At 39.4% G+C, this 24,164-nt stretch overlaps 1 protein-coding gene across 2 annotated transcripts; it reads right to left on the minus strand.

The window, feature by feature from the left end:
* Nucleotides 1–4,049: 4,049 nt before the first annotated feature.
* On the minus strand, nt 4,050–24,164 carry LOC103738611 (zinc finger protein 709). Of its 2 annotated transcripts, none has more exons than XM_017799546.2 (4): nt 24,060–24,164; nt 7,872–7,998; nt 7,635–7,677; nt 4,050–7,045 (listed from the first exon to the last, which is right to left on the minus strand). In XM_017799546.2, the coding sequence occupies exons 1-4, from the start codon at nt 24,060–24,062 to the stop codon at nt 5,410–5,412; spliced, it is 1,809 nt and encodes a 602-aa protein (XP_017655035.1). In that variant the 5' UTR covers nt 24,063–24,164; the 3' UTR covers nt 4,050–5,409. The 2 variants fall into 2 exon arrangements, with proteins under 2 accessions (XP_017655035.1, XP_017655036.1); XM_017799547.2 differs by lacking the exon at nt 24,060–24,164 and adding an exon at nt 19,209–19,259.

A 24,164-nucleotide genomic window follows, 5' to 3' on the forward strand; every position in this document is an offset into this window, starting at 1 on the left:
GCCAGAAAGAATTAACCAACATCCACTTGAGGAGGCAGTGCTGAATAGTTGAGCATAAGGGTCCCAAGCTGGTACCTGGCACTTATGTGGATGATTTCACTAGTGAACACTGATTGTCCTTGGGGCACATTTAGGTACAAAAACTGTTTAAAAAACTATGCTTCTAACTTCAAAGTGACTATGAGAGAGTCATTTTAGTTACTATTCTCATTGCTGCAGCAAAATCCTGGGAAAGAAGTGCTATAAGAAAACAAGCCTTTATTCCGGCTTACAGTTTCCGGGGATACATTCCATCATGGTAGGGAAGGCATGGTGAGAGTTGCAGGAGTCTAGCTGTTCACCTTGCATTTACTGGCAGGAATCAGAGAAAACAGAAATTTGAGCCATCAATAAAATCTCAAGGCCAGTCCCCAGTGACCCATCTCCTCCAAGATTCTGTGCCCTAACAATCCACAATATTCAAAAATAGCACCATAAGCCTGGGTCCAAGTGTTCAAACACATGAAACTATGGATGACATTTCACATTCAAACCACAATCTAAAGTTAATTTTGGAGCCAGATGTGAGATAGCATAGCCCAGGAACACAGATTCAACTTACCTCAAACTGCATATGCTCAGGTCATTATAGCAGTATGAATTATTCCCCTTTCTGTAGTAACAGAATAAACTTATGAGCCAAGGCATTTTAAAAATACATTGAGGGTAACATCAGGTAGACATGTTATATCCAAATTGGGAAATCTGTTACAGTATTCAGATACTATTTGTAACATTTTAATACTTTTAGTGGGTGAACATTAGAGAGGGTTGTAACAGTGGCTATGATTGCCCCCGAGGGCCATGTGGACCTAAGGAGTAGATTATTCAGTGTCAGAGTTCAGGCTGCATTTCCCTTCCCATTAGGTTTCACTGGTTCATTTGTAAATGAAAGGGCCTGTTAGTAGGATGAAAACCCCTGTATCAATGGTAACTCCATCTGTGTCTTGCCTTTTAGAAAACAAATCTTACTGAAATATGATATTATAATCAGGGCATCATTAAATGGCTATCATTTCTTCTGGTTCAACTATTTTAGGCAGAAGGAATCAAAGAAACAAGGACAAGGCACTTCCTCTTTAATTTTTCAGGGTCAAACTGTCAAGGTGTCATTCATCATCCTCAACAGTCCGGGTACAGTCAAGTAGAGACTTGGAGAGCAATTCCTTTGGAATGCTAAAAGAGAGAGATGTATAAACAAAGAGGACAGCAGTCTTTAGAGATACAAGTGTTCCCTTAGGGACATCCCTTTGAGAGATCTCTGGACCCTACCATGTGTGCCTCAGTGTATTCTCATTCTCAACTTGGGCTTGGGTTTTCAGGTGTTTCTGGCCCTTGAGTGGGAAATGAAACCACTTAATTTGGAGTGACCTCTACAGGTCACTGTATTAACACACTGAGTGTCTGACCTTGAAATTGTATGACCTAGCAGGCTTTAACATCCCTCCATTTCCAATATATGATCTCTGTCCAGAATATCCAAAGAGATAAGGTGTTAGTGAGGTGCCTCAGTGCAGCCAATATTAGGATCATTTTTAAAAATTTATTTAGTTTCCAGTAAGACCTGATATCCTACTCATTTATTACATTCAGGGCAACTTTGCACATATTTTGAATGCCAATGATTCCAGTGATTTTATCTTCTATAAGTTTCATGGCAAAAAGTAAACCTAACACAAAAATCTCTGACATATGCTTATGATTCACAGCTTTAGCAAACGTCTCACACCCAGTACCTGCACACTAAGGACACTCCTGGAAAAGAATTCCATAGCAACGAATGAAATAGGAGAAAAACTTAACATGCAGTACTTAGTGACATTTGACCAACATAAAGCATTTGTATTAGAATGTCAATTTAAGTAAATTCATGTTTATGTGTGTGTGCACTTGCTGATGTCTGAGTTGGCATGCATATGTCAAGGTGCTTATGGGAGATCAGAGGACAACTCAAGTGTCATTCCTCATCTGCTACCTTATTTAAACCCAGTCCTCTCTGTATTTCTGCACTGTGTACACCAGGCTATATGACCTATGACCTTCCAGATATTCTCTTGTTGCCTCTTAAAAATTGTAGCCCCGGTGGGATTTGCTGTGTGCACTACTATCCCTGATTTTATGCAGACTCTACAGATTCAGAGTCTCAAGTTTTCAAACTCGTGTTTTGAGCTCTTTATCTACTGAGGCATCAGTTCTCCAGCCTACATCTTTAGGATGTTCTTCACATTGTAAAGACTTGGAAGAGATTTTATCTAGCGATAACACTGAGTTCTATGAAAGAGTGATGAAAAGGGTTTATTGATCCAAAGGACACACAAGCCAATGTCAGAAAATACTTATATCCTTTAGAAGGAAGCTTTGTCAAATTTATTATCCTTTCCTTGCAATCTGTCCTTTGTAAAGTTATGAAATGGGAGTGGCTTACATTTAGCTCCTGCATTGCTATCGAGATATGGCAGGCATACCTTTATCTTTTGTCAAGTCAACAGCTGATTGGAGTAATCAATATATTTTGTCCAGGTAGCATGATTCATGAGGTTCCTTAATAAGTTAATGTACTTGGGGCAACAGGATCCTATTCAGTGTATTAGTCATATTTTCTTTGTATGGTCCATTTTTTTCTCCAGTGTTCTGTAAATTGAACTTGTATTTAATCCTCAGAATCAGGTTTTAGACCCATGACTGTAGCCTCAGAGAACTGCTGTAAGTGCGGCCAAGGGCACATTCTGGCTATCTTATAGAATCTAGGTGGAACATTTAGGTGACATATCCTTTTCTTACATATAAGGGATATGTCTTTCTTTTTTACTTTAATTCTGGAATGTGGGGAGGGGAGGGCTGAAAATAAAAAGACAGGCTTTGGGTCTTTACATTCAAAAGTGTTTCCTATATAATCTTGTTTAGGAAAGTAACTAGTTACTGGTTCAGACAGAGAAAATGTCTCAATACTGAAATAAGATTAAGCATTTTATCTATGATGTCAAGTGACGACTGAGGCGCTTTGTTGGCCATCGACAACTGTTTCAATAGTGATCCCATGGGGGACTTGGTAGCATTCTATTTCAAGCACAGTCATCACTGGAGTTGAAGGCCCACCCTCATTTTGGAGACTTTGACAAAGTTCCTCACTTGTGACTTTACTTATTACAAGGGGGAAAGGGACCATTTTATTTTAGCATTTAACAGTATTTCTTTCCCATTGCTTTATAATAGCTACGGCAACCACTACTCCTCTGGAATCTTCTCTTCATTTTTGGGTTTCTGTGAGGAAACAGGTATTGGTTAGGGAAACAGATAATTTTGAGGGCTCCAGCTATCAACTGGGCTTGTTGTACTTAAAATTATCTTTTCCTGGGTTATTTGGACTATCTTATTTTGTTTTAGAAAAGTCCAAAACACCACATTTCAAACTTAGCTTAGAGGGTGTGGGTCCTATTGCAAACTTTTATATATTCTTAATGCCCAGAGTAGGCTAGTGAATTAAGTGTCTAGGAATAGTCTGCATTTCCTAGGATAAACTTTAATCACAATAAACCATCTAAACTTTATGTACCATCTTCAGTTTTATCTATTATAAACCTCTTCGTAACTTTCTCAGACCTACAGTAACTTAAAATTTTCTGGTTTGACGTCACTTTTTCCTTTTCCCATTTTGGAAGAATCCGTATTTTAGGACAAAACTACCACACACAATCTTCACCTAAAAAGCATTAGTCTTTTCTCTTGGGTCATCTCTGAAAAATATGTATCGTTCCTACAACTTTATATACTCCAGGCCTTTTCTTCCCTTGTTTTCATTTTTAAAACGTGGAAAATATTTTAATTCTAATACATTGGTAATCATCCAAAGAAGACACAACAATTTGTATATGAAACATAGGCAAAACATATTAACTGTCCTGGAGACATTATAGTTAATTTCATAATAAGTATGAATTAATCCATTTATTTGAGATCTAAGTCCTTTTTTAACAGACACCCAGAAACTTTTTTTATTAAAAGGAATTTATTTCTCTGGTGCAGTATATGTGCTGCACAGGATCAAATGCAGGGACTGTGTATCCTACAGAAGAACTTGGACAATGAAAGACCATCAGCCATTATTTGTTTCTCTACAACCCATCATGGTACCAGAAACTATGCAACAAAGAATACTGCAGAGGAACAAAACCAAAAGAATGTGTATGTGCCATGAAACAGGTTCAGAAGAACAGCTTACACAGCCGTGCTGTAGATCATCAAGGTCATGTGCACAACAGAGAGGCCGACAACACAGAAGCTGCTCAGTCCACAAAGCTGCATCCTCAGCAGTTCCATTCTGGCAGTGAACACCTAAAACTTCCAAGAGCGATCGCTACTTAGTCCATGTTGGAAGGCCAGTGGAGCTGCAGTCTGTCACTGGAGGACTGTAGCAGCAACAACAGCAGCCACAGCAGCAGAAAGAAGAAAACACACAGATGAAACATTGCTTTTTCCTCAGAGATCTTTATATCTACACCAAGTTATAAGGTCCCAATCACATGCTTGGCCTGTTCTCAGTTGAAGCCTGGCTGATGGACATTAACAGGACACATACGTTAGTGAATTCATCCCTTAAGAGATTGACAAACACACCAATAGGATGTTTGAGAGTGAGTTGTCTATAAATGAAGTGAACCTTTATAAAAGGATTAACACCATTTTGATTTTACATTTCTAGGGATTTTCTCCCACAAGCCACTTGATATTTAAAGAACACTGTGCTATGTAACTGCTCTACCATGAAATTAAAGCAAGTGCAACATCTAAAGGCATTATTCACACTCTGAGGGTTCTTAGGCACAAGGAATTTTTCCACGTAATTGCAAAGAACTGTGGGATCTAAAGGGTTTTCCACACTGTGTACATTGACTGAGTTTTTTCTGCTCAGTATGAGTTCTTTTGTCCATTTTAAAATAACTGAGTTCTCAAAAGCCTTTACCACATTACATTCTTATGTTTTTTCACCAGTATGATTTTTTTTTTAACTATGGCATCTAAAAGCTTTACTACACAGTCTTTAAAGTTTTACTGCAGTATGGATTATTTCACGTCACCGAAGGTAAGTGTGATGTCTAAAAGCTTTACCACATTGTTCACATTCATAGGGCTTTTTCTAGTATGAAGTTTTTCATGTAATTCAAAATAACTGTGGCATCCAAAGGCTTTGTCATATAGTTCACATTCACAGGATTTAGATCTATTGTCAATTTCTTCATGTTTTTGAAGATTACAGTGATGTGTAAAGGCTTTACCACATTTTTTATATTCTCAAGACTTTTCTCTAGTATGAATTCTTTCATGTGACTGAACATAATGGTGACATACAAAAGCTTTACACATGGTTTACATCTATTGGGTTTTTTTCCCAGTATGATATTTTTCATGCTTCTTAAGGTAACGATGACATGTAAAAGCTTTATCACATTGTTTACAGTCATATTGTTTTTCTAAGGTATGAATATTTTCATGTCTTCGAAGATCACTGTAACATCTAAAGGATTTACCACATCGTTTACATTCATGAGGTTTTTCTCCAGTATGAAATTTTTCATGTTTTCGAAGATCACCGTGATGTGTAAAGGCTTTACCACATAGTTTACATTCATAGGGTTTTTCGCCAGTATGAATTTTTTCATGTGATTGAAGATTATAGTATTCTCTAAAGGCTTTTCCACATTGTTTACATTCATAGGGTTTTTCTCCAGTATGGATTTTCTTGTGCCTATAAAGACAACGGTGATATCTAAAGGCTTTTCCACATTGTTTACATTCAAAGGGTTTTTCTCCATTATGAATTTCATGATTTTGAACATGAGAATCATATCTAAAGACTTTACCACATGGTTTACATTCCCTGGGTTTTTCTGTAGTATGAATTTTTTCATGTAACTTAAGACTACTGTGCCAGCTAAAACTCTTACCACATTGTTTACCTTCAGAGCATTTTTCTCGAGCATGAATTTTTTTGTGTCTATGAAGATGACTGAGACTTGTAAAATCTTTTCCACATTGTTTACATTCATAGGGTTTGGCTCCAGTATGAATTCTTTCATGTCTCTGAAGTTGGCTGTAACGTCTAAAGACTTTACCACATTGTTTACATTCCTTGGATTTTATTACAATATGATTTTTTTCATGTCTTTGAAGATTGCCATCATGTCGAAAGGCTCTACCACAATGTTTACATTCCTTCGGTTTTTCACCAGTATGAATTCTTTCATGTACTTTAAGATTATTAAGCTGTCTAAAGGCCTTATCACATTGTTTACATTCATAGGGTTTTTCTCCAGTATGAATTCTTTTATGTAATTGAAGACTAGTGTGATTCCTAAAGGTCTTAAGACACTGTTCACATTCATAGGGTTTTTCACCTGTATGAATTCTTTCATGTAACTGTAAGGAACTAGGAAATCTAAAGGCTTTACTACATTGTTTACATTCATAGGGTTTTTCCCCACTATGAATTCTTTTGTGTCCTAGAAGAGAAGTGGATGAACACAAATATTTACCACATATATTACATTGATATTTTTTTACAGTTTGAGTTCCTCCATGCGTGTTACATGAATTGGCATCAATAGAAGCCTTTCTACATTCCTTGTATTGATAGAATTTTCCTGCACTGTGTTTTTCTTGATGTGTTTCCAATGAACTTGGCAAACCAAAAGGTTTTAAACAAGTCTTAGATTTAGCAGGTCCATACATCATGTGTGTTCTCATATGTCTTAGACAGCTTGTGAGAGAGTTAGAGTTCTGGGGCTTGTTTCCATACTCTTCATGCTCATATGGTTTATACTGAGAGGGAGATATAGGATGGTTATTAATGGGTGAATGACACATGGAAACATTTCTACACACACTATGTCCACATGGTGTTAGGTCACTAGAAATTGTCATGCTCATATTGGAATTTTCTATGCAAGTGGAAGTTTCTCCATCTTGAAGATCTTCTTTATGCTCACAGAATGTCTTAAGCATGGAACTTCTATAAAAACAGCAAGTATATCAGTAAGTCAATTTATTACTAAAAATTTATTACAAGATATAAGTCACACACTGTTCCAAAAATCAGTTAAAGTATATGTCTTCTGCCATATTTGAATGGTCTGAAACTAAATGGAATGATGATTTGACAATATGTCTCCCACACAGGGATGATAAAAAGGAAACACGAATAGCATTCTTACACTGAAGTACAAGTTACAAGACATAATGATGAATAAATTTAAAGCTATACTTATTTGTTTTGTTTGTTTATTCACAGACAATTACATTAAAATTTTCATTAGGGGACTGGAGAGATGGCCAGAGGACCAGAGTTTAATGCCAGCACCCATATTCAGCGGTTTACAACTTCTTGTAATTTGAAGTCCATGAATCCAACACCCTTTTCTGGACTCTGTGGGCACCTTCACAAAAGGTTGTGCATACACACCCACACATCTGCAAACACACACAGCCACTCCACAGAAATACACACACGAGAGAGAGAGAGAGAGAGAGAGAGAGAGAGAGAGAGAAAGAACAGAAGATCCTTCAAAGGAAATTTGCTTCCACTTTTGCATATAAATTACCTTAGATGTCTTCCAGATCTCATCTGATCTTCCCATTTGTGGCCTAAAAAGTAGTCAAACAAAATTTATGGTGAATTAGAAATTAGTGAAAAACAAATTGCTAGCTCTAGTGTATATTGGATCATGACGGATTCATACACTACATTCACCCTTTTCCATATTTCAAATCACAGATGATCATCAATACACAGAAACACTTGTTGCCTAACTTATGAAATGAAGGTATTATATTTTTACCTATAGCAGTGAGGTTCCTACAGGTTTCCAGCATCACATCTCTGTAGAGATTCTTCTGAGAAAGATCCAGCAAAGCCCATTCTTCCTGGGTGAAGTTCACAGCAACATCCTCAAATGTCACAGAATCCTAAACATTCCATAGACTCCATTGATAATATGTTCTGTGCTAGCCATACATTTGTTTCATAACTCAGCAGTTCTAATGCAAGCATGGAGTGGTTTAGAAAGGAAAGAACACCTCAAGAAACACTTTTCTCATTACTGGGCGCACTGCACAGGCTGTGCTGCTGCTCTGTCCCAGTTGTCTTTCCACAGCCTATTTCTATTTTCTATCTTAAGAAAGTTCCACCACCTGATATAGACAACGCTGTTAGCATTAGCATGCAAGAGCCTGCTTATCTTTAGAACTTCCTGCTCACGGTGTTTAAGTTTTGACAGCATGAAGAAATTTAACATTGTGCTAGATTACATGATCCTAAATGAAAAGTCACTCATCATAATGATTTCTATGAACTTTATGAACCTCTGTCCTCATTCTAAAAGTCTATTAATCTGTTCTAATCTCACAGAGCTAATTAGAGAATCAGTTCTCATGCCTCCAAATAATAACAGGCACTGAGTGCAACAAGCTTCCTTGGTGGGCACAATTTCATACATGCTGTCACAACTTGTTAAAATGAGGAAATGAGCCCTTTCTGTGTGTTTACAGAAGACATCATTTATATGCTGTAAGCACAAATTTAATCGAGCAACAAATATTATAAATGATCGATATTTAAAGATCCTAAAAATATTTATGTGTAAAATGTCAAGTGAGAATGGAGCAAGTAGAAAATATCATGTGCTTAGAAAAAACTCAATGAGCCAGTTACACTGACACGTGTGTATAGTCATAGCTGCATCAGAGGATAAGAAGCAAGGTTCACTTGAGTCCAGGAATCCAAGTCAGCCTATGCAACAGAGCAAAACACCTACTTCCAGATGAAGGGAGGGAGGGAGGAAGCGGGAGAATGAGACAGGGAGGAAGCAAGGGAGGGAAAGAGGGAAGCAGGAAGAAGTGCACTGTCGCCAAACTCATGCCTTCCTTATACTTTTAGAAAATCTCCTGAATCTCCAAAATATACATTTTGGAAGTCATCAAATATTGGTTTTTTTTGTCCTTTTGAGACAGGGTCTCCCTGTAGCCCCAGCTGTCCTGGAACTCACTATGTAGACCAGGCTGGCCTTGAACTCACAGAGATTCACCTGCCTCTGCCTCCCGAGTGCTGGGATTAAAGGCATGCACCATCCCACCTGGCCAAATATTCTTTTTTCAAATTGACAAGTGATAACAAATATCTAGGAATTGTCAGTCAAGTGGATCATCATGGCACATGCCTTGAGGCCATTATAAACATGATAAAAGATTTCAGTGAATTTAAAGAACACACAAAGAAATCAAAGAGCTGAAGGAAGATAGGGATAAAAGAGTTAGAAATATTGAAGACTACTCAGATTGAAATGAAGAAGGAAGTGAAACACTCAGTAAGCCGATTAGAAAAGGAATTGTCAGTCAAGTGGATCATCATGGCACATGCCTTGAGGCCATTATAAACATGATAAAAGATTTCAGTGAATTTAAAGAACACACAAAGAAATCAAAGAGCTGAAGGAAGATAGGGATAAAAGAGTTAGAAATATTGAAGACTACTCAGATTGAAATGAAGAAGGAAGTGAAACACTCAGTAAGCCGATTAGAAGAATCTCAAGATAACGGTGCAGACCAGATCTTCAACAGAACTGTAGAAGAAAATTTCCCCAAATTAAAGAAAGACATGCCATACAAATACAAGAAGCATATAGAACACCAAATAGGACTAGAAAAGAAACCCTCCATGGCACATCATAGTAAAAACACTACACGTACAAAACAGAGACAATAATAAAAGCTGCAAAAGAAAAACATCAAGTCACATATAAAGGAAAAAACATCAGCATTACAGCTGACTTTTCAGTGCAAATTATGAAAGCCAGAAGAGCTTGGACCAAAATATTCCCAGTTTTAAATGACCACAGATGCCAACCCAGATTACTATACCCAGCCAAAATGTCTACTATAGTCGAAGGGGAAAGAAAAATCTTCCATGACATAAATAGGCTGAAAGAATTCATGTCCACAAACCAGCCCTTCAGAGAGTTCTTGAAGCAATACAAAGAGCTGAAGAAGGGAATGACTGTACCCAAGGGGTTGCAGAAAGAAATTCCATGAAGGTATAACTGTGGAAAAGCACAACTGTATCAAGAAGGTGAACAAAAATAAAAACGACAGGATTTAATACACAGCTTTCATTAATAACTTTAAATATCAACAGACTGAAGTCCCCAGTCAAAAGACACAGACTGGGTGAATGGATTAATAAACAAAACCCATATTTTTGTTGTCAGGAAGAAACTCATTTCACTTTCAAGGACAGGCGCTACCTTAAGGTAAAAGGATGGAAAAAAATATTCCAAGCAAATAATACTAAGAAAAAACCAGGCATTGCAATTCTAATATCTGACAAAATAGACTTTAAACTAAAACTAATCAGAAGAGATAAAACAGGCCACTTCATTCTGATGAAAGGAACAACAAATCAAGAAGCTATTACATTCATAAACATATATTCACCAAACTCTGGAGCACCCAACTTCATAAACACAGCAATACAGGACTTTAAGACCCAGATTAATCCCAACTCATTAATAGTAGGGGACTTCAATACCCCACTGTCTCCATTAGATAGGTCAACAGGGCAGAGAGTTAACAGAGAGACATCTGAATTAAGTAATACCAAACATCAAATGGACCTAACAGACATCTACCGAGTATTCTACCCAAGCACCAAAGGATATACTTTCTATTCAACACCCCATGGAACCTTCTCCAAAATCGACCATATATACACTGGGGCACAAAACAAGCCTCAACAAATACAAAAAGACTGAAATAATTCCATGCATTCGATCAGACCACAATGCAATAAAGCTTAAAATCAACACCGGAAGAAGCCCTAGTAACCACATGAACACACGGAGATTAAACAACACACTCCTGAAGGATGAATGGGACAAAGGAGAAATTAAGAAATAAAAGTATTCCTGGAACTAAATGAAAAGGACAATACAACACAACAAAACCTCTGGCACATGCTGAAAGCTGTCCTTAGTGGGAAGTTTATAGCTCTAAGTGCCTGCATTAAAAAAATCAGAAAGAACACAAATAAATAACTTAACATTGCAACTCAAGACACTTGAAAAGTAACAACAAATGAAACCAAAACCCAGCAGACAAGAAAAAATAACAAAAATCAGAGCAGAAATTAATGAAATGGAAACAAAGAAAAAAATACAAAGAATCAACGAATTCAAGAGCTGGTTCTTTGAAATGATAAACAAGATTGACAGACCACTAGCCCAGTTAACCAAAAGAAAGAGCACCTCCAAATCAACAAAATCAGAGGTGAAAGGGGAAATATCACAACAGACACCAAAAAGATCCAGAACATTATAAGGGATTACTTTAAAAACCTATATGCTACTAAATCTGAAAACCTAAAAGAAATGGATGCATATCTAAAGGTATGAGAACCACCAAAACTAAACCAAGAAGAGATTAACAGTGTAAACAGATCCATAACACAAAAAGAAATTGAAACAGTAATACAAAACCTCTCAACTAAAAAAAGCCCAGGACCAAATGGATTTACAGCAGAATTCTACCAGATATTTAAAGACGATCTACATCCAATACTACTTAATTTATTCAAAAAGATAGAAATGGAGGGAGAACTTCCAAATTCCTTCTATGAAGCCAGCATGACTCTAATACCAAAGCCAGGTACAGATACAACCAAAAAATAAAACTATAGACCCATATCCTTAATGAACACAGATGCAAAAATTTTCAACAAGATACTCTGAAACTGCCTACAGACACACATCAAAAAGATCATCCACCATGATCATCCAGAGCTGCAGGGATGGTTCAATATACATAAGTCAATAAATGTCATAAATAATATAAATGGGCTCAAAGAGAAGAACCACATGGTCATCTCAATAGAAGCAGAGAAGGCCTTTGACAAAATTCAACATGCATTTATGTTCAAAGTCCTAGAAGGAATTGGACTGGAGGGAACATACCTCAACATAATTAAAGCCATATATAACAAACACACAGCTAATATCATTCTAAATGGAGAAAAACTGGAAGCATTCCCATTGAAATCAGGAACCAGACAAGGCTGTCCACTATCTCCACTCCTTTTCAACATAGTGCTTGAAACTCTTGCAAAAGCAATAAGACAAAAACAGGAAAGTAAAGGAGTAATCATTGGAAAAGAAGAGATCAAATTATCACTTTTTGCAGAGTATATGATACTATACCGAAGAGATTCCAAAAGTTCCACCAGAAAACTCCTAGAACTGATCAACACTTTCAGTAAAGTGGCAGGTTACAAAATTAATCTACAAAAATCAGTAGCCTTTCTATATACCAATAACAAGCAATCACAGAAAGAGCACATGGAAACACTCCCTGTCACAATAGCTGCAAAAAAATAAATAAAATAAAATAAAATAAAATATCTCAGAACAAACCTGACCAAAGATATTAAAGACCTCTACAATGATAATTTTAAATATTTAAAGAAAGAGATTGAGGAAGACATCAGAAAATGGAAGGACCTCCCATGCTCATGAATTGGAAGAATTAATAGTGTGAAAATGAGCATCCTTCTAAAAGCAATATATACATTCAATGCAACCCCAATCAAAATCCCCATGACATGCTTTACAGAATTAGCAAAACCCATCCTTAAATTCATATGGAAGCACAAAATACCCTGCATAGCCAAAGGAATCCTGAGCACCAAAAGCAACACTGGGGGGATTACTATACCAATATATACTACAGAGCTATTGTCATAAAAACAGCATGGTACTGGCACAAAAATAGACAAATAAATCAATGGAACATCATTGAAGACCCAAACCTGAGTACATGCAATTTCAGCCACCTGATATTCGACAAAGGAGACAAAATCACACAAAGGAGGAAAGAGCATATTTAACAAATGGATGTTCAGCAAATGGTGCTGGCAAAACTGGATCCTCACCTGTAGAAGAATGAAACTAAACCCCTATCTTTCACTATGCACAAAAGTCAATTCCAAATGGATCAAAGACCTCAATGTAAAGCCTGAAACTCTGAAACTGTTAGAAGAAAACATTGGCAAAAAACTACAAGATATAGGTGTAGGAAAGGATTTTCTAAACCAGATATCAATTGCCCAGGAAACAAGGTCAAGAATCAACAAATGGGACCTCATTAAACTAAAAAGCTTCTGTACATCAAAGGAGGCAACCAGGGAAACGAACAGAAAACCCACAGAATTGGAGAAAATCTTCACCAGTGACACATCTAACAGAGGTTTAACATCCAGAATATATAACAAACTCAAGAAACCAAGAATGAAGACAGGAATTAACCCAATTGAAAAATGGGCTAAGGAGCTGAACAGAGAGTTCTCAAAAGAAGAAATAAAGATGGCTAAGAAACATCTTAAAAGATGTTCAACATCTTTTAATTAGGGAACTGCAAATTAAAACCACTTTAAGATTTCATCTTACCCAGTCAGACTGGCTAAGATCAAGAGAACAAATGATAACAAATGTTGGAGAGGATGTGGGGAAAGGGAAACACTCATCCACTGCTGGAGGGATTGCAAACTTGGTCAACCTGTATGGAAAGCAGTGTGGAGAACTCTTAATAAACTACAAATGAACCTACCATTTGTCCCAATTATACCACTCCTTGGAATATACCCAAAGAACTTATACTATTGCAGAGACACTTGTACATCCATATTTGTTGCTGCTCTTTTCACAATAGCTAAGAGATGGAAGTATGAAATCATGAAATTTGCAAGTAAATGGATGGAACTAGAAACTGTTATACTAAGTGAAGTAACACAGATTCAGAAAACAAACAAACAAACAAAAAACCGACATAAGTTCTCCCTCATATATGGATCCTAGCACCAAATCCTGATTGGATAAAAATTGGGTTAATTTAAGGGAGGGGTGATGGAATGGTATATAAGGAACCTAGGGGATAAAGGGAAAGAAGGAACTCAAGAGAGGTAGGACCAGAGGAGACGGGTATTATTAAGGGAGAAATAGGAAAATTGGGGGCACCTTAATTGGGGAAACCATGATGTAAGGGTTAGACAATGCAATAGATAAATAATGCCTAGCTAGTTTTAAAAACCAGAGGGAACCATATTAGTCCAACAACCTACTGACAAATTATACATCCTAGATCAAGAAATATATGTCTAGGCAAGGTTTATCTGAGAACAATTGGTCTTTGCCCAAGATTTATCTACATGGCACATGGTAATTAAAAGTACCAGACTGGTGGAACTAACATTCTTGGATGTTTAACAAAACATACTTTGAGGCCTATACTAATTTGCTCAGAGGGACATAAAGGACAGTGTTTCCTCCTTGCCCTCCTAGGTTGACTAGTTCTAGGGGACTATGAGCATCTCTCAAAATGTCCTATAACTGTGCTGAGTCACCTGTCCTCTTGATCAAGGAGGCTGTGGAGACCCCACAAGATGGACTTGAACCAGTGTCCAGTCTACAAAGAGGAGGGTCAACAGAAAGGAACCATTTCCTCCATGTTTCCAAGCAAAGCTGACCATGGTTGAGTAGGACATTTTACTTATCTTCACATAGACGGAACTGGTAAAAGAAAGGAGCCAGGGGCTCCTCCCAAGCCCATGTGACCCCTGAGGAACAGATCCTCAAATAGCCTTAAGAGTAAAAATAAATTGGTTTATCTGGACCAATAGTATGGCCTTAAACACCCAAAAAGGAAAGTATTACCAAAGATTAAAGGGGCCAATATAATTTTTTTAGAGTCCATATGTTTAGCTAAAGGCTATATAACAAGAAACAATGTCAAATAGGAGATACCTTCTTTTGAGTTGTTAGCAAGGGTGGCCCAAGAGACTCCCAGATAGTAACCCAGCAAAGAACTGGGAAAATAAACAGCAGACCCCAGTCTTATCTAAAGGAATACTGACAATTGATTGCTGCTAGATGAGGAACAGCTGACCTTCCTAAAACAAAGACCTCTAGATAGGCTGATAGATTCACTGGATGGACAAGTACTGGGGAATGGCTGGGGGTGCTGACACCCCAGCAGACAGTAGCAGGGAAGACAGAGATAAGGGCTCTAGTCGTGGAGGGGGGATATGGGAGGGTGCCATCTGGGAAGGGGGTGTATAGATGAATAAGATTGTTTGGGATGTTCTGTGTGATATCAAGAAATTTAAAAAATGAGTTATATTTGAGGAGGAAGAATAAAAATGTATGTCATGTTAAGTAGTAGAGGTGATAAACATTACCACTGAAATCTACCTGATGAGTTTATATCCATACACAGGTGCTAAGGATCCGAGTGCAACTGGCCATGACTAGTAATAATCAGATACACACAGATAAGAGATGAATGTGCCAACATTTAAGTGTTATTGGCAAAAACAATGAGTATTTCTGTAAGAGACAGTATATTTTAAAATGAAATGGAGATCTTTTTTAAGGATTTAAAACATTCAATTTTATGTCTTACAGAGTTTATAATCTGTTCAATATTGTATAACTGCATTAATTCAACCATGAAACTAAAAATTTTATAGGCACTTTTGAAAGAGATATATCTTTGCTCTGGAAATTGTTATTGAGTACGTTAAAGCTGTAATGAAATGCTTCTTCTAATATATATATATATATGCAATTTCCACACTTCAAGAATCAAATCCATGAGGAAACTATGGAGAAAGCTTGGCAGGTAAAGGACTTGGCCTCACAAACCTGAAACCTGAATTTGATTCCTGAAACTCATGTAAAAGTTGAAGGAGAGAACACAGTCAAGTTGTTCTCCCACAACTGTACTGTTCTCATACACACAGCCAAAAAAAAAAATAATCATTTTTTTTGAAAAAAGCAGAAGTTTAGATGAGTTTCCTCAACCAGTACTTGTAGCCTGACCATTAGTGATCTATGCCATTCTGCACACACATCTGCAAACTAATTCTTAGATCAATGGTGCCCCATGGGACACACATTTCTCAAGACAAATGAATTAAGTTCCTCAATTTCTATTCAAACAAAATGACACAAACTGCACCAGGATACCAGATATAGGCTCTGATCTGAGAGAATCAGAGTTGGCCAGCCTTTACTTCCCCAGAAGACTTCTCCAGATGACCAGTACAAAGCTACTGCCTTTCTGAATATCACCTCCAGATCAGTCCAGCTTCCTATCAAGACACTCAATAGGTGGTTCCAGAATGAAATTGAGTTTCACTATTCTAAATGTCTTAGTACTGAGTCAAGTCCATATCAGATAACCGGGAGATCTGTCACACGTACAGCTGCCTTTTCACTGATGCCACACATCATTGGGACCTCAGATGGGTCGTACAATCTCCATTCCCTAACTGACCTGAGGGAAAGACTCACGACTGGTATGAATTTGAACCTTCGACCTTCTCAGGTGACTTTTCATGGGCAGATGAACAAATGCCTATCACAACAACTAGGGAAACAACAATAATCTAAAGAAATGATTCTACCCAAGTCTAGTGAATGAGCGAATGAACTGCAGCTGCTTATAGGAGAATGGGCGAGGGCTTACTTACAGAGCCATGGCTGGCAGAGAGGCAGTGTATCAATTAAAAACCCCACCTTAGGATGGGTAACAGCTCACACCAGCTCCACCTGGAGGTTTGTGAACAGCTACTGTGCAACTTCCAGAGAGGAAGCATCTTCAGTATCTGCAGAGTTTCTATGTTAATGTTTATGTGTCCATACAGTGTTGCTGAAGGGCACTGGGAATCTTGTTATTTTTAAAATCTTCTTTATTATTTTTATTTTATGTGCATACTCAAGCATATATACATTATTTGATCTGTGTTGCCTGCATGAAGGAAGGCGTACTGGTGTCATGCAGTGTCCTTGGAGCTCAGAAGAGGGTGTTGGATCTCCCGGAACTGGAGTTACAGATGGCTGTCAGTTCCACGTGGGTGCTGGGAACCAAACCTATGTCCTCTGCAAGGACCTGTCAGTGCTCTTAACCTCTGAGCCATCTCTCCAGCCCTGCACTGGAAATCTTGTTACAGGAGATTCCTGAGCTTCCTCAATTTAGTTTTTAAAGTACCTATTTTATTTTTGTTTCTGTGTATGTGTGTGAGGCTGAGTTGTGTCATGTTCCCCTGAGGACAGAAGAGGATGTCGGATTCTCTGGAACTGCAATGAGAAGCAGCTGTGAGCCCCAGACATGTGGGCTGGGAACCGAACTCCAGTTTCTGGAAGGACAGCAAGCACTGCTAAATGCTGAGTCATCTCTGTAGCTCTCTAAGTTTACTTTTTGAGTGTTACAGGCCTCCCTATTTCCTTTAAAAGAAAATACTAATTTAGAAGAAATTCTTACATGACACTCCATTCCTTCCTCCAGATCTTAGTTTTTTTTTTTTTCCTGGCTATTTTTCTGACAGGTCCTGTGAGCCCCTGCCTGTATTATGTGCTTCTGGTGACTTCTGACACAAAGGAATAATGGTGTAATAGGGCACGCACGGCATTTTGTTTAGCAAGTCCTGCAAGATGTTAATACTGCTCAAAAGTCCATTCAGCCTATTTATGCCCTGTGCATTTACAGTTTGCCAAGGCACGTGAGAGCAAAAATTTTAATCAGTACAGTATGAACAGCACAGACTGAGGCTACACCTTCAGGAGCTAGAGTGATCACCAGCAATGAATGATGAGTTTTCTCAAAGTGCTCCAGGAGTTTATAAAATGTCAGTTTTGTTATAAGGAGGTCTGGCTGGAAAGCTCCTGGTACTCTGAGTCAAGGCATTCAGGTCATCAAGGGAGAGTCTATCGAGTGCCAATAAGGGAGTCAAATTGCCCCACTATCTCTGCTTGACTATGAGAAAATGAGGATCAGAACAACTTCAAAGAACTTACCATTCACACTACTGGTGATTTTAGCAGTGCTGTAACAATGCTTAGCACACACCCAGAGCCCCAGGAAGAGCTAAGTCCCCTTCATGTGTCTATCAATCACTCCATAGAGATTAATATTTAAGAAATCTGAAACGAAGTTTGAAAACTACACAATAAAGCTACCTGTAATATACTCTTTGTACTTAATACTGTCACTCTCTCTCCCTCCTTCCCCTCCCCTCTGAGACAGTGTGTCACAACATAGCCCTAGCTGGCCAGGAACTTGCTATTTAGACCAGGCTGGGCTCATATTCACAGACAACCACTTGCCTCTACCTCTGTCTCTGTCTCCCAAGTGCTGAAATTAAAGGCATGGGCTATCACCATGCCTAGCCTTTTTTTCTTCAACACCAAAATAGGAAACAAAAAATGTTCAGAGCCCTTGAGTTCTTTCTGACTCAGCTGCTTTCTCACAGTGGATTTCTTTCTCATCTGTACTTTGCTTTTGAATAAAGTTTCCTTGATACTTTGCAATCTGTGTGAGCTGTTATTTCATTCTGGAATAAGAGGCCAAAACCTTGAAATACCCATCCCAGACCTGGACCACCATAACACAGGTAGAGTTTGGAAGAAAATGAAAGCACAAATGTGAACATTCAAAATGATGAGAGATGAAAAGTCAGTCGCTTAACCTTCTACCTTAGAAAATGGGAGAAAGAAGAGATCAGCTTAAATCATGCACTTTAAAATGATAATAATGTAATAAAATTACAAATAGTAAATCAATAGGAAACTCCAAAAATCACATAATTGATTCTTTAAAAATATCAATAAAGAGCCGGACGTGGTGGTGCACAAATCCCAGCACTTGGGAGGCAGAGGCAGGTGGATCTCTGTGAGGTCGAGCCTAGTCTGGTCTACATAGTGAGTTCCAGGCTAGCTGGGTCTACAGGGAGACCCTGTCTCAAAAAAAAAAAAAAAAAAAAGTCAATCAATAAAAAAATCAGTCATAGTGGTTTACACTTGTAATCCCAGCAGTCAGCAGGGTAAAACAGAAGATAACAAATATTTCAAGGCCAGATTGGCATTGTATATGTACGTAAAACTGATAAACCTACTGCCAAGAAAAGGACAGAGAAATTATATAAAGGGCCATTGTTAAAGTGGATATTACAAGTACCATCTATTGGGTTTTTTTTTCCTCATTTCTCAGGAAATCTGATAACAAACTGATAAGAAACTTAAAAAGATAACGAAGAGTATATTTTGGCTTATACTGTAAGAACGGACACAGCTCACCTGGGTGGGGAAGCATGGGTAACTATTTACACAGCTCACCAATCAGAAAGCAGGCTGTGAAAGGAGCAGAGGAAGATCCATTAGATAAGACATTGGGATGACACAGTCTCTGGACCTCCTGAAGCAGGCACTCACCTCTCCTGCAGTTTTCTCTCTCTCTCTCTGACCACAAATAAATCCTTTCCTTACAGGTTCATCCACAATGTTGTCACTGGGACAGACTGTCAAGCCCATAATGACTCCCAGGATAAGCACAGGCCCAAGCCTAACCCCAGCTTTTTGGGATCACCCCTTCATATTAACCCAAGGGACTGGGTCAATTTTAAAGCCCTTCTATAGGAAAAAAAGACCACCTGAAGCTGTTTAGACAAGGCATTATCAAGTCAAATCTCTAATGGCAATCAAGCTACGAGGGCCATTGCCATTTATAAGATGGCAGCATCTTGTTCCCAGAGGACACTGAGTTCTAAAGTGGTGAGAAAGAAGAGACAAGTCAAGGGTGGACATTTTGGTCTTCTGTCTTTCCTACTCAATTATTTGCCTATCTTATAGAATAAACTTACCTATCCTCTAGACAACCACCTGAAACCCCATTACACCATGGGTTCATCTGGTCTCCTATGCTTTACTACCCTGAGCCTCTTGGAGATTTTCTTGTACTCTGTGATGCAAATCAGAAGAAATCTACCGTACTATGAATAGCTCTCTCACCTTTATGGATTCTATTACAGAAATTTCATATATTGCTTCTTTTATCCCCTTGATGTCTGACATACCCAACCCACTTTAGGAAATTCATCCTAACCCTGTTCCTCCAAGGACACAGACCTCAGACACTTTTCTTGGACCAAGGTTAAACTTTTCTAAAAGTTACAACCCACATTTTACTCTAGTTGCAAAGGCTGCCTACCTGCTCTCAGGGCAATGCTGACAATATCACTGGACTCTCCACTGAATCTTGGTGCCTTAACTTCCTGACGACTACTGCCACACTCCTTACCTGTACTGTTAAAATCCCATTATTGTGTCACTTTTAACTATTGGACATCATGTTGAACCTGTTTCTGCCTGAAACAGCCACCTTATCTTACAATCTTATCCAAGAGGCTTTTGATCTCTTCACATAAGACAACTCAACCTTCATGGAGGACTAGATTTAAACGCTCTTCCGTCCTAACTGAACTGGTGCTGCCTATGCAGCCATTCGATTAAAGACTCAATTATTTCCCTTCCCAATGGACCCCTAACCTTGCTGCACTTATCACCCTTCCAGAACTCTCGTGGACAAATGTAAGCATAAATTCAGCTTCCTGTATCTCCTCATTCAGCACATGAGAGCACACCTTGGTCAGATGTTGGCCATTTAGGCCAGGATCCCATCTGTATTAAAGCCATTAGTCAGAAGGAAATGTCTGCTTTCATGGGGACCCCATCATCATGCAAATTCACTCACTTGTTAGGGAAGACAAAATGGAACATCTCGTTCTCTAACATACCCACTTCAAGACAAAGTACAGGTCTCAAAGATGGCTTTACTTTCATCACCCCTCAGAAAGTTCTAAACAAATTCTCAATTTGTAGGGCTGAGGAAATGGCTCATTTGGTAAAGTGTTTGTCACACAAACATAAGGACAAGAGATTGGATCCCCAGGACTAAGGAAAATGCCAGGCACGGTGCACATACCTCAAATCCCAGTGGTGGGGAGGTAGAGACTATAAGATGCCGGGGCTTGCTGCGCTGCTAGTCAGGCTGAATGGGTGAACTCCTTGTTCAGTGAAAGATCCTGTCTCAATTAGTAGGTGGAGGGGGTTATACACATGGCTCAGCCAATAAAGGCACATGTCTGGCAGACCCAGCAAGCTTATCTCAATCCACAGAACCAACATAAAGGTTGAAGGAGAGAACTGACTCCACAAAGTTTTCCTTTCTCACACATGCCTCATGGCAAATGTGAGCCCCTGCACACACATCAAATACACACACAATCACAATACAAAGCTAATTTTTTTTTTTTGTCTTTTTGAGATAAGGTCTCCCTGTAGCCCCTGCTGACCTGAACTCACTATGTAGACCAGGCTGGCCTCGAACTCACAGAGCTCTGCCTGCCTCTGCTTCCTGAGTGCTGGAATTAAAGGTGTGCGCCACCACAGCTAAAGCTAAAACTTTTTTTTTTTTGGTATGAATACTATGGGAGTAACCAACTACTCTTTTATTGGATTTAAGGTTCACTTCACAGAATGGAGCCCATACCCAACATTGATATTAGGCCTAGGAACCTAAGATTAGACAGCTTACCAGGTATAGGGAAGAGCCCAATATCAGTTTTCTGATAAAGAGTTATAGTATTAAACTCACTCCTAATGACTTATTTTATATCCATAAATGAATGCATCTCTCACTTCTCACCAGAGAAGTTTCCTTATTCAGCAGATGGCGATTAAAAAAGAAACCCACAACTGGGCAATGCGCCGAAACAAGAGGCTGAATAGTGCTTATTCTTGAATAGATGACTAGATCAAACTTCTGCCTCCCAAGGCTCAGGGATCACTGGAGAAGAGGAAGCAGAAAGACTTTAAGAGCCAGAGGTGGTGGGGATGACCACAGTAAATAATCTTCCAGACTGCTGATCAGTTACTCATAAGAACTTGCAGCAATGGTGACAGCATGCACAAGTCTCATGCAAGCTCACACTAGACAAAATCCCAGGGTAGGCATGGAGAACTATACTACCTGAGGAACTATTGGCAACCAATGGTTGCTGGCAAGGGAAGTCAGTCTCTTTAACGGATGTGACTCTTGGTAGGTTAACCAGGCTCTACTGGATGGACCCACATTAAAGGTCATTTGGGGACAAAAATTAGACTCTACAAGCCTCAATTATATATGAGTACATTAAACTTGGCAGGGACAATAGGGGGAGGTGGGCATAGAGGAGTGGATCTAAATACCCTTAAATTATATTGTATGAAAGCGCAAAAATTAAAAGAAGAAAATCACTTCAAAAAAACAAAAAACTATGTGTATTGCTCTCATAAATGACTTGAGTTCAATTCAGTAGCCACATTGAGCCACTTACAACAACGTGTTCAATTCAGTAGCCACACTGAGCCACTTACAACAACGTGTTCAATTCAGTAGCCACACTGAGCCACCTACAATAATGTGTGGAAATCAGGCAGTCCGGAGACCAAGCATTTGCTCAGAGGGTTGGAACAGTCACTTCATTTTTGCTCGTGGACCTCAAACAGCTAATTCTCTAAGGTTCTGGGATTCAAGCCACAGAAATGCAGTTTTTAAGTTCTCCCAAGTCATATCTTAACTGCTACAACACAGGTAGATTCCAGTTACATTCTACTTGACTACTAGCAAGGCCAGAGAAATTCCTTCTGCACCTGTGTTTACACAGATTAAGGTCATGAGTTCAAACACTCCCTACACCAAAATTCATTACTGGCACCTTGGAGGCAGGATACTTACAAATAGGTGTCCTACCAGAAAACGATGGCATTCATTTCTCCAGTCTTTGGTATTCTTTTTATAAAGCGTTCATAAAACTATTATAAGGTGAGCACTATGCCCTAAGGCATAAAATGAGCCATTAACCGGTAAAAACAGTATCAGATACACATAAAAGGAACCATAAATGCATGGGTGCATTTATTTTCCTCTTTAACTCAGCTCTGAGGGGATCACATCCTCTAACCGCCTTGGGCACCTAAAATCAAGTACACACACATACACACACACACACATACACACACACACACATTTGAAAAAGTAATGTAACTCTTAAAAAAGAAAAACCTGGTGAGGACCTTCATTTAGATGAGGTTAAGTGAGATAGAAAGAGATAGCCACACTTGAGAGAGGGAGAATAGGGGAGGCCAGAGGGACTCTTTAAAGAAAATCCACAGAGCAATCCTTAGAGGAGCTCCACAGAACAATCTCCAGAGCTATCCAAGAACAAAGGAAGTAGCAGACATTTCTAAGTCCCCAGGTGGGCCTGAAGTTTCACATCACCTGATTTAGTTCAGTATAACTTACATTACAGAAAGCATGCAGGAGACAGGTTCCATAATTTAAGGGCTGTCAAGTCACAGCACAGACTGCGTGTTAACTGTGTCCATAGAGAGCAGCAGGGAGCTGCAGCAGTCAAGCTTTATTTCAGCAGGAGAGAAAGCAAACGTGGAAAGGAAGGACGCACTGCGGAGTGGAGGGCGCACAGAGCCGAGGGGGCTGCGAGGGGCTTCCTCTACTGTGCGGACTGTGAGTCCTGGGCCACATCTCTCCTCCCTGCCCACCCCTGGGTCCACAGTGGTCCCTTCCTGGAGCAGTCAGAGGTTTATTTTGAAGAACTTTTAACCCAAAATTAGGTGTTAAATTAGATGCAAGGGTATGAAGAGAGCTCTCAATGTCCATATAGATAAAGTTGCTAGGGGAAACGGAAAAGGTGTCTGCACTTGTTCCTCAGGGAGGATCTTCATAGGGATCACAGAACCTGCCCAACTGGCTGCTGTCTTCCCACCCCGTCCTTCCTCTTCCCTAACACAGCTTGCCCGCCCTCTTCCTGTCCTTCCCCAGTGTCCCGACCTTGACCAGCAGACTCTACTATTCACTTCCCCTAACACTTGTCCACACAGCACAACAGCACGATCCCGCGCTCCGCACAGTCCCGACACTGAAGCTGCCGCAGCAGGAAACGCCACAGGCGGCCGCGCCGGGAACCTGGTCTCCGGGACCGCACAGGACGCCGTCCGGCTGCCGCCAGCCCGGGGAGGACCCAGAACAGCCCGCTCCGGCGGCTCCAACGGCCGCTGCTCGGGTCTGCACACGGCCGGCCCCGCGCTCACCATGGCCGGGTTCCGGCTTCGCCCGCGCTCTCAACACAGAGCGGCACACGCGGCTCTCTCCCAAGCCTGATAGCAGATTCCGCAGCAAATGGTGGCGGAAAAAGC

This window comes from Nannospalax galili, unplaced genomic scaffold (assembly GCF_000622305.1).
Source record: "Nannospalax galili isolate Female #2095 unplaced genomic scaffold, S.galili_v1.0 scaffold1519, whole genome shotgun sequence".
NCBI classification, from domain to species: domain Eukaryota; kingdom Metazoa; phylum Chordata; class Mammalia; order Rodentia; family Spalacidae; genus Nannospalax; species Nannospalax galili.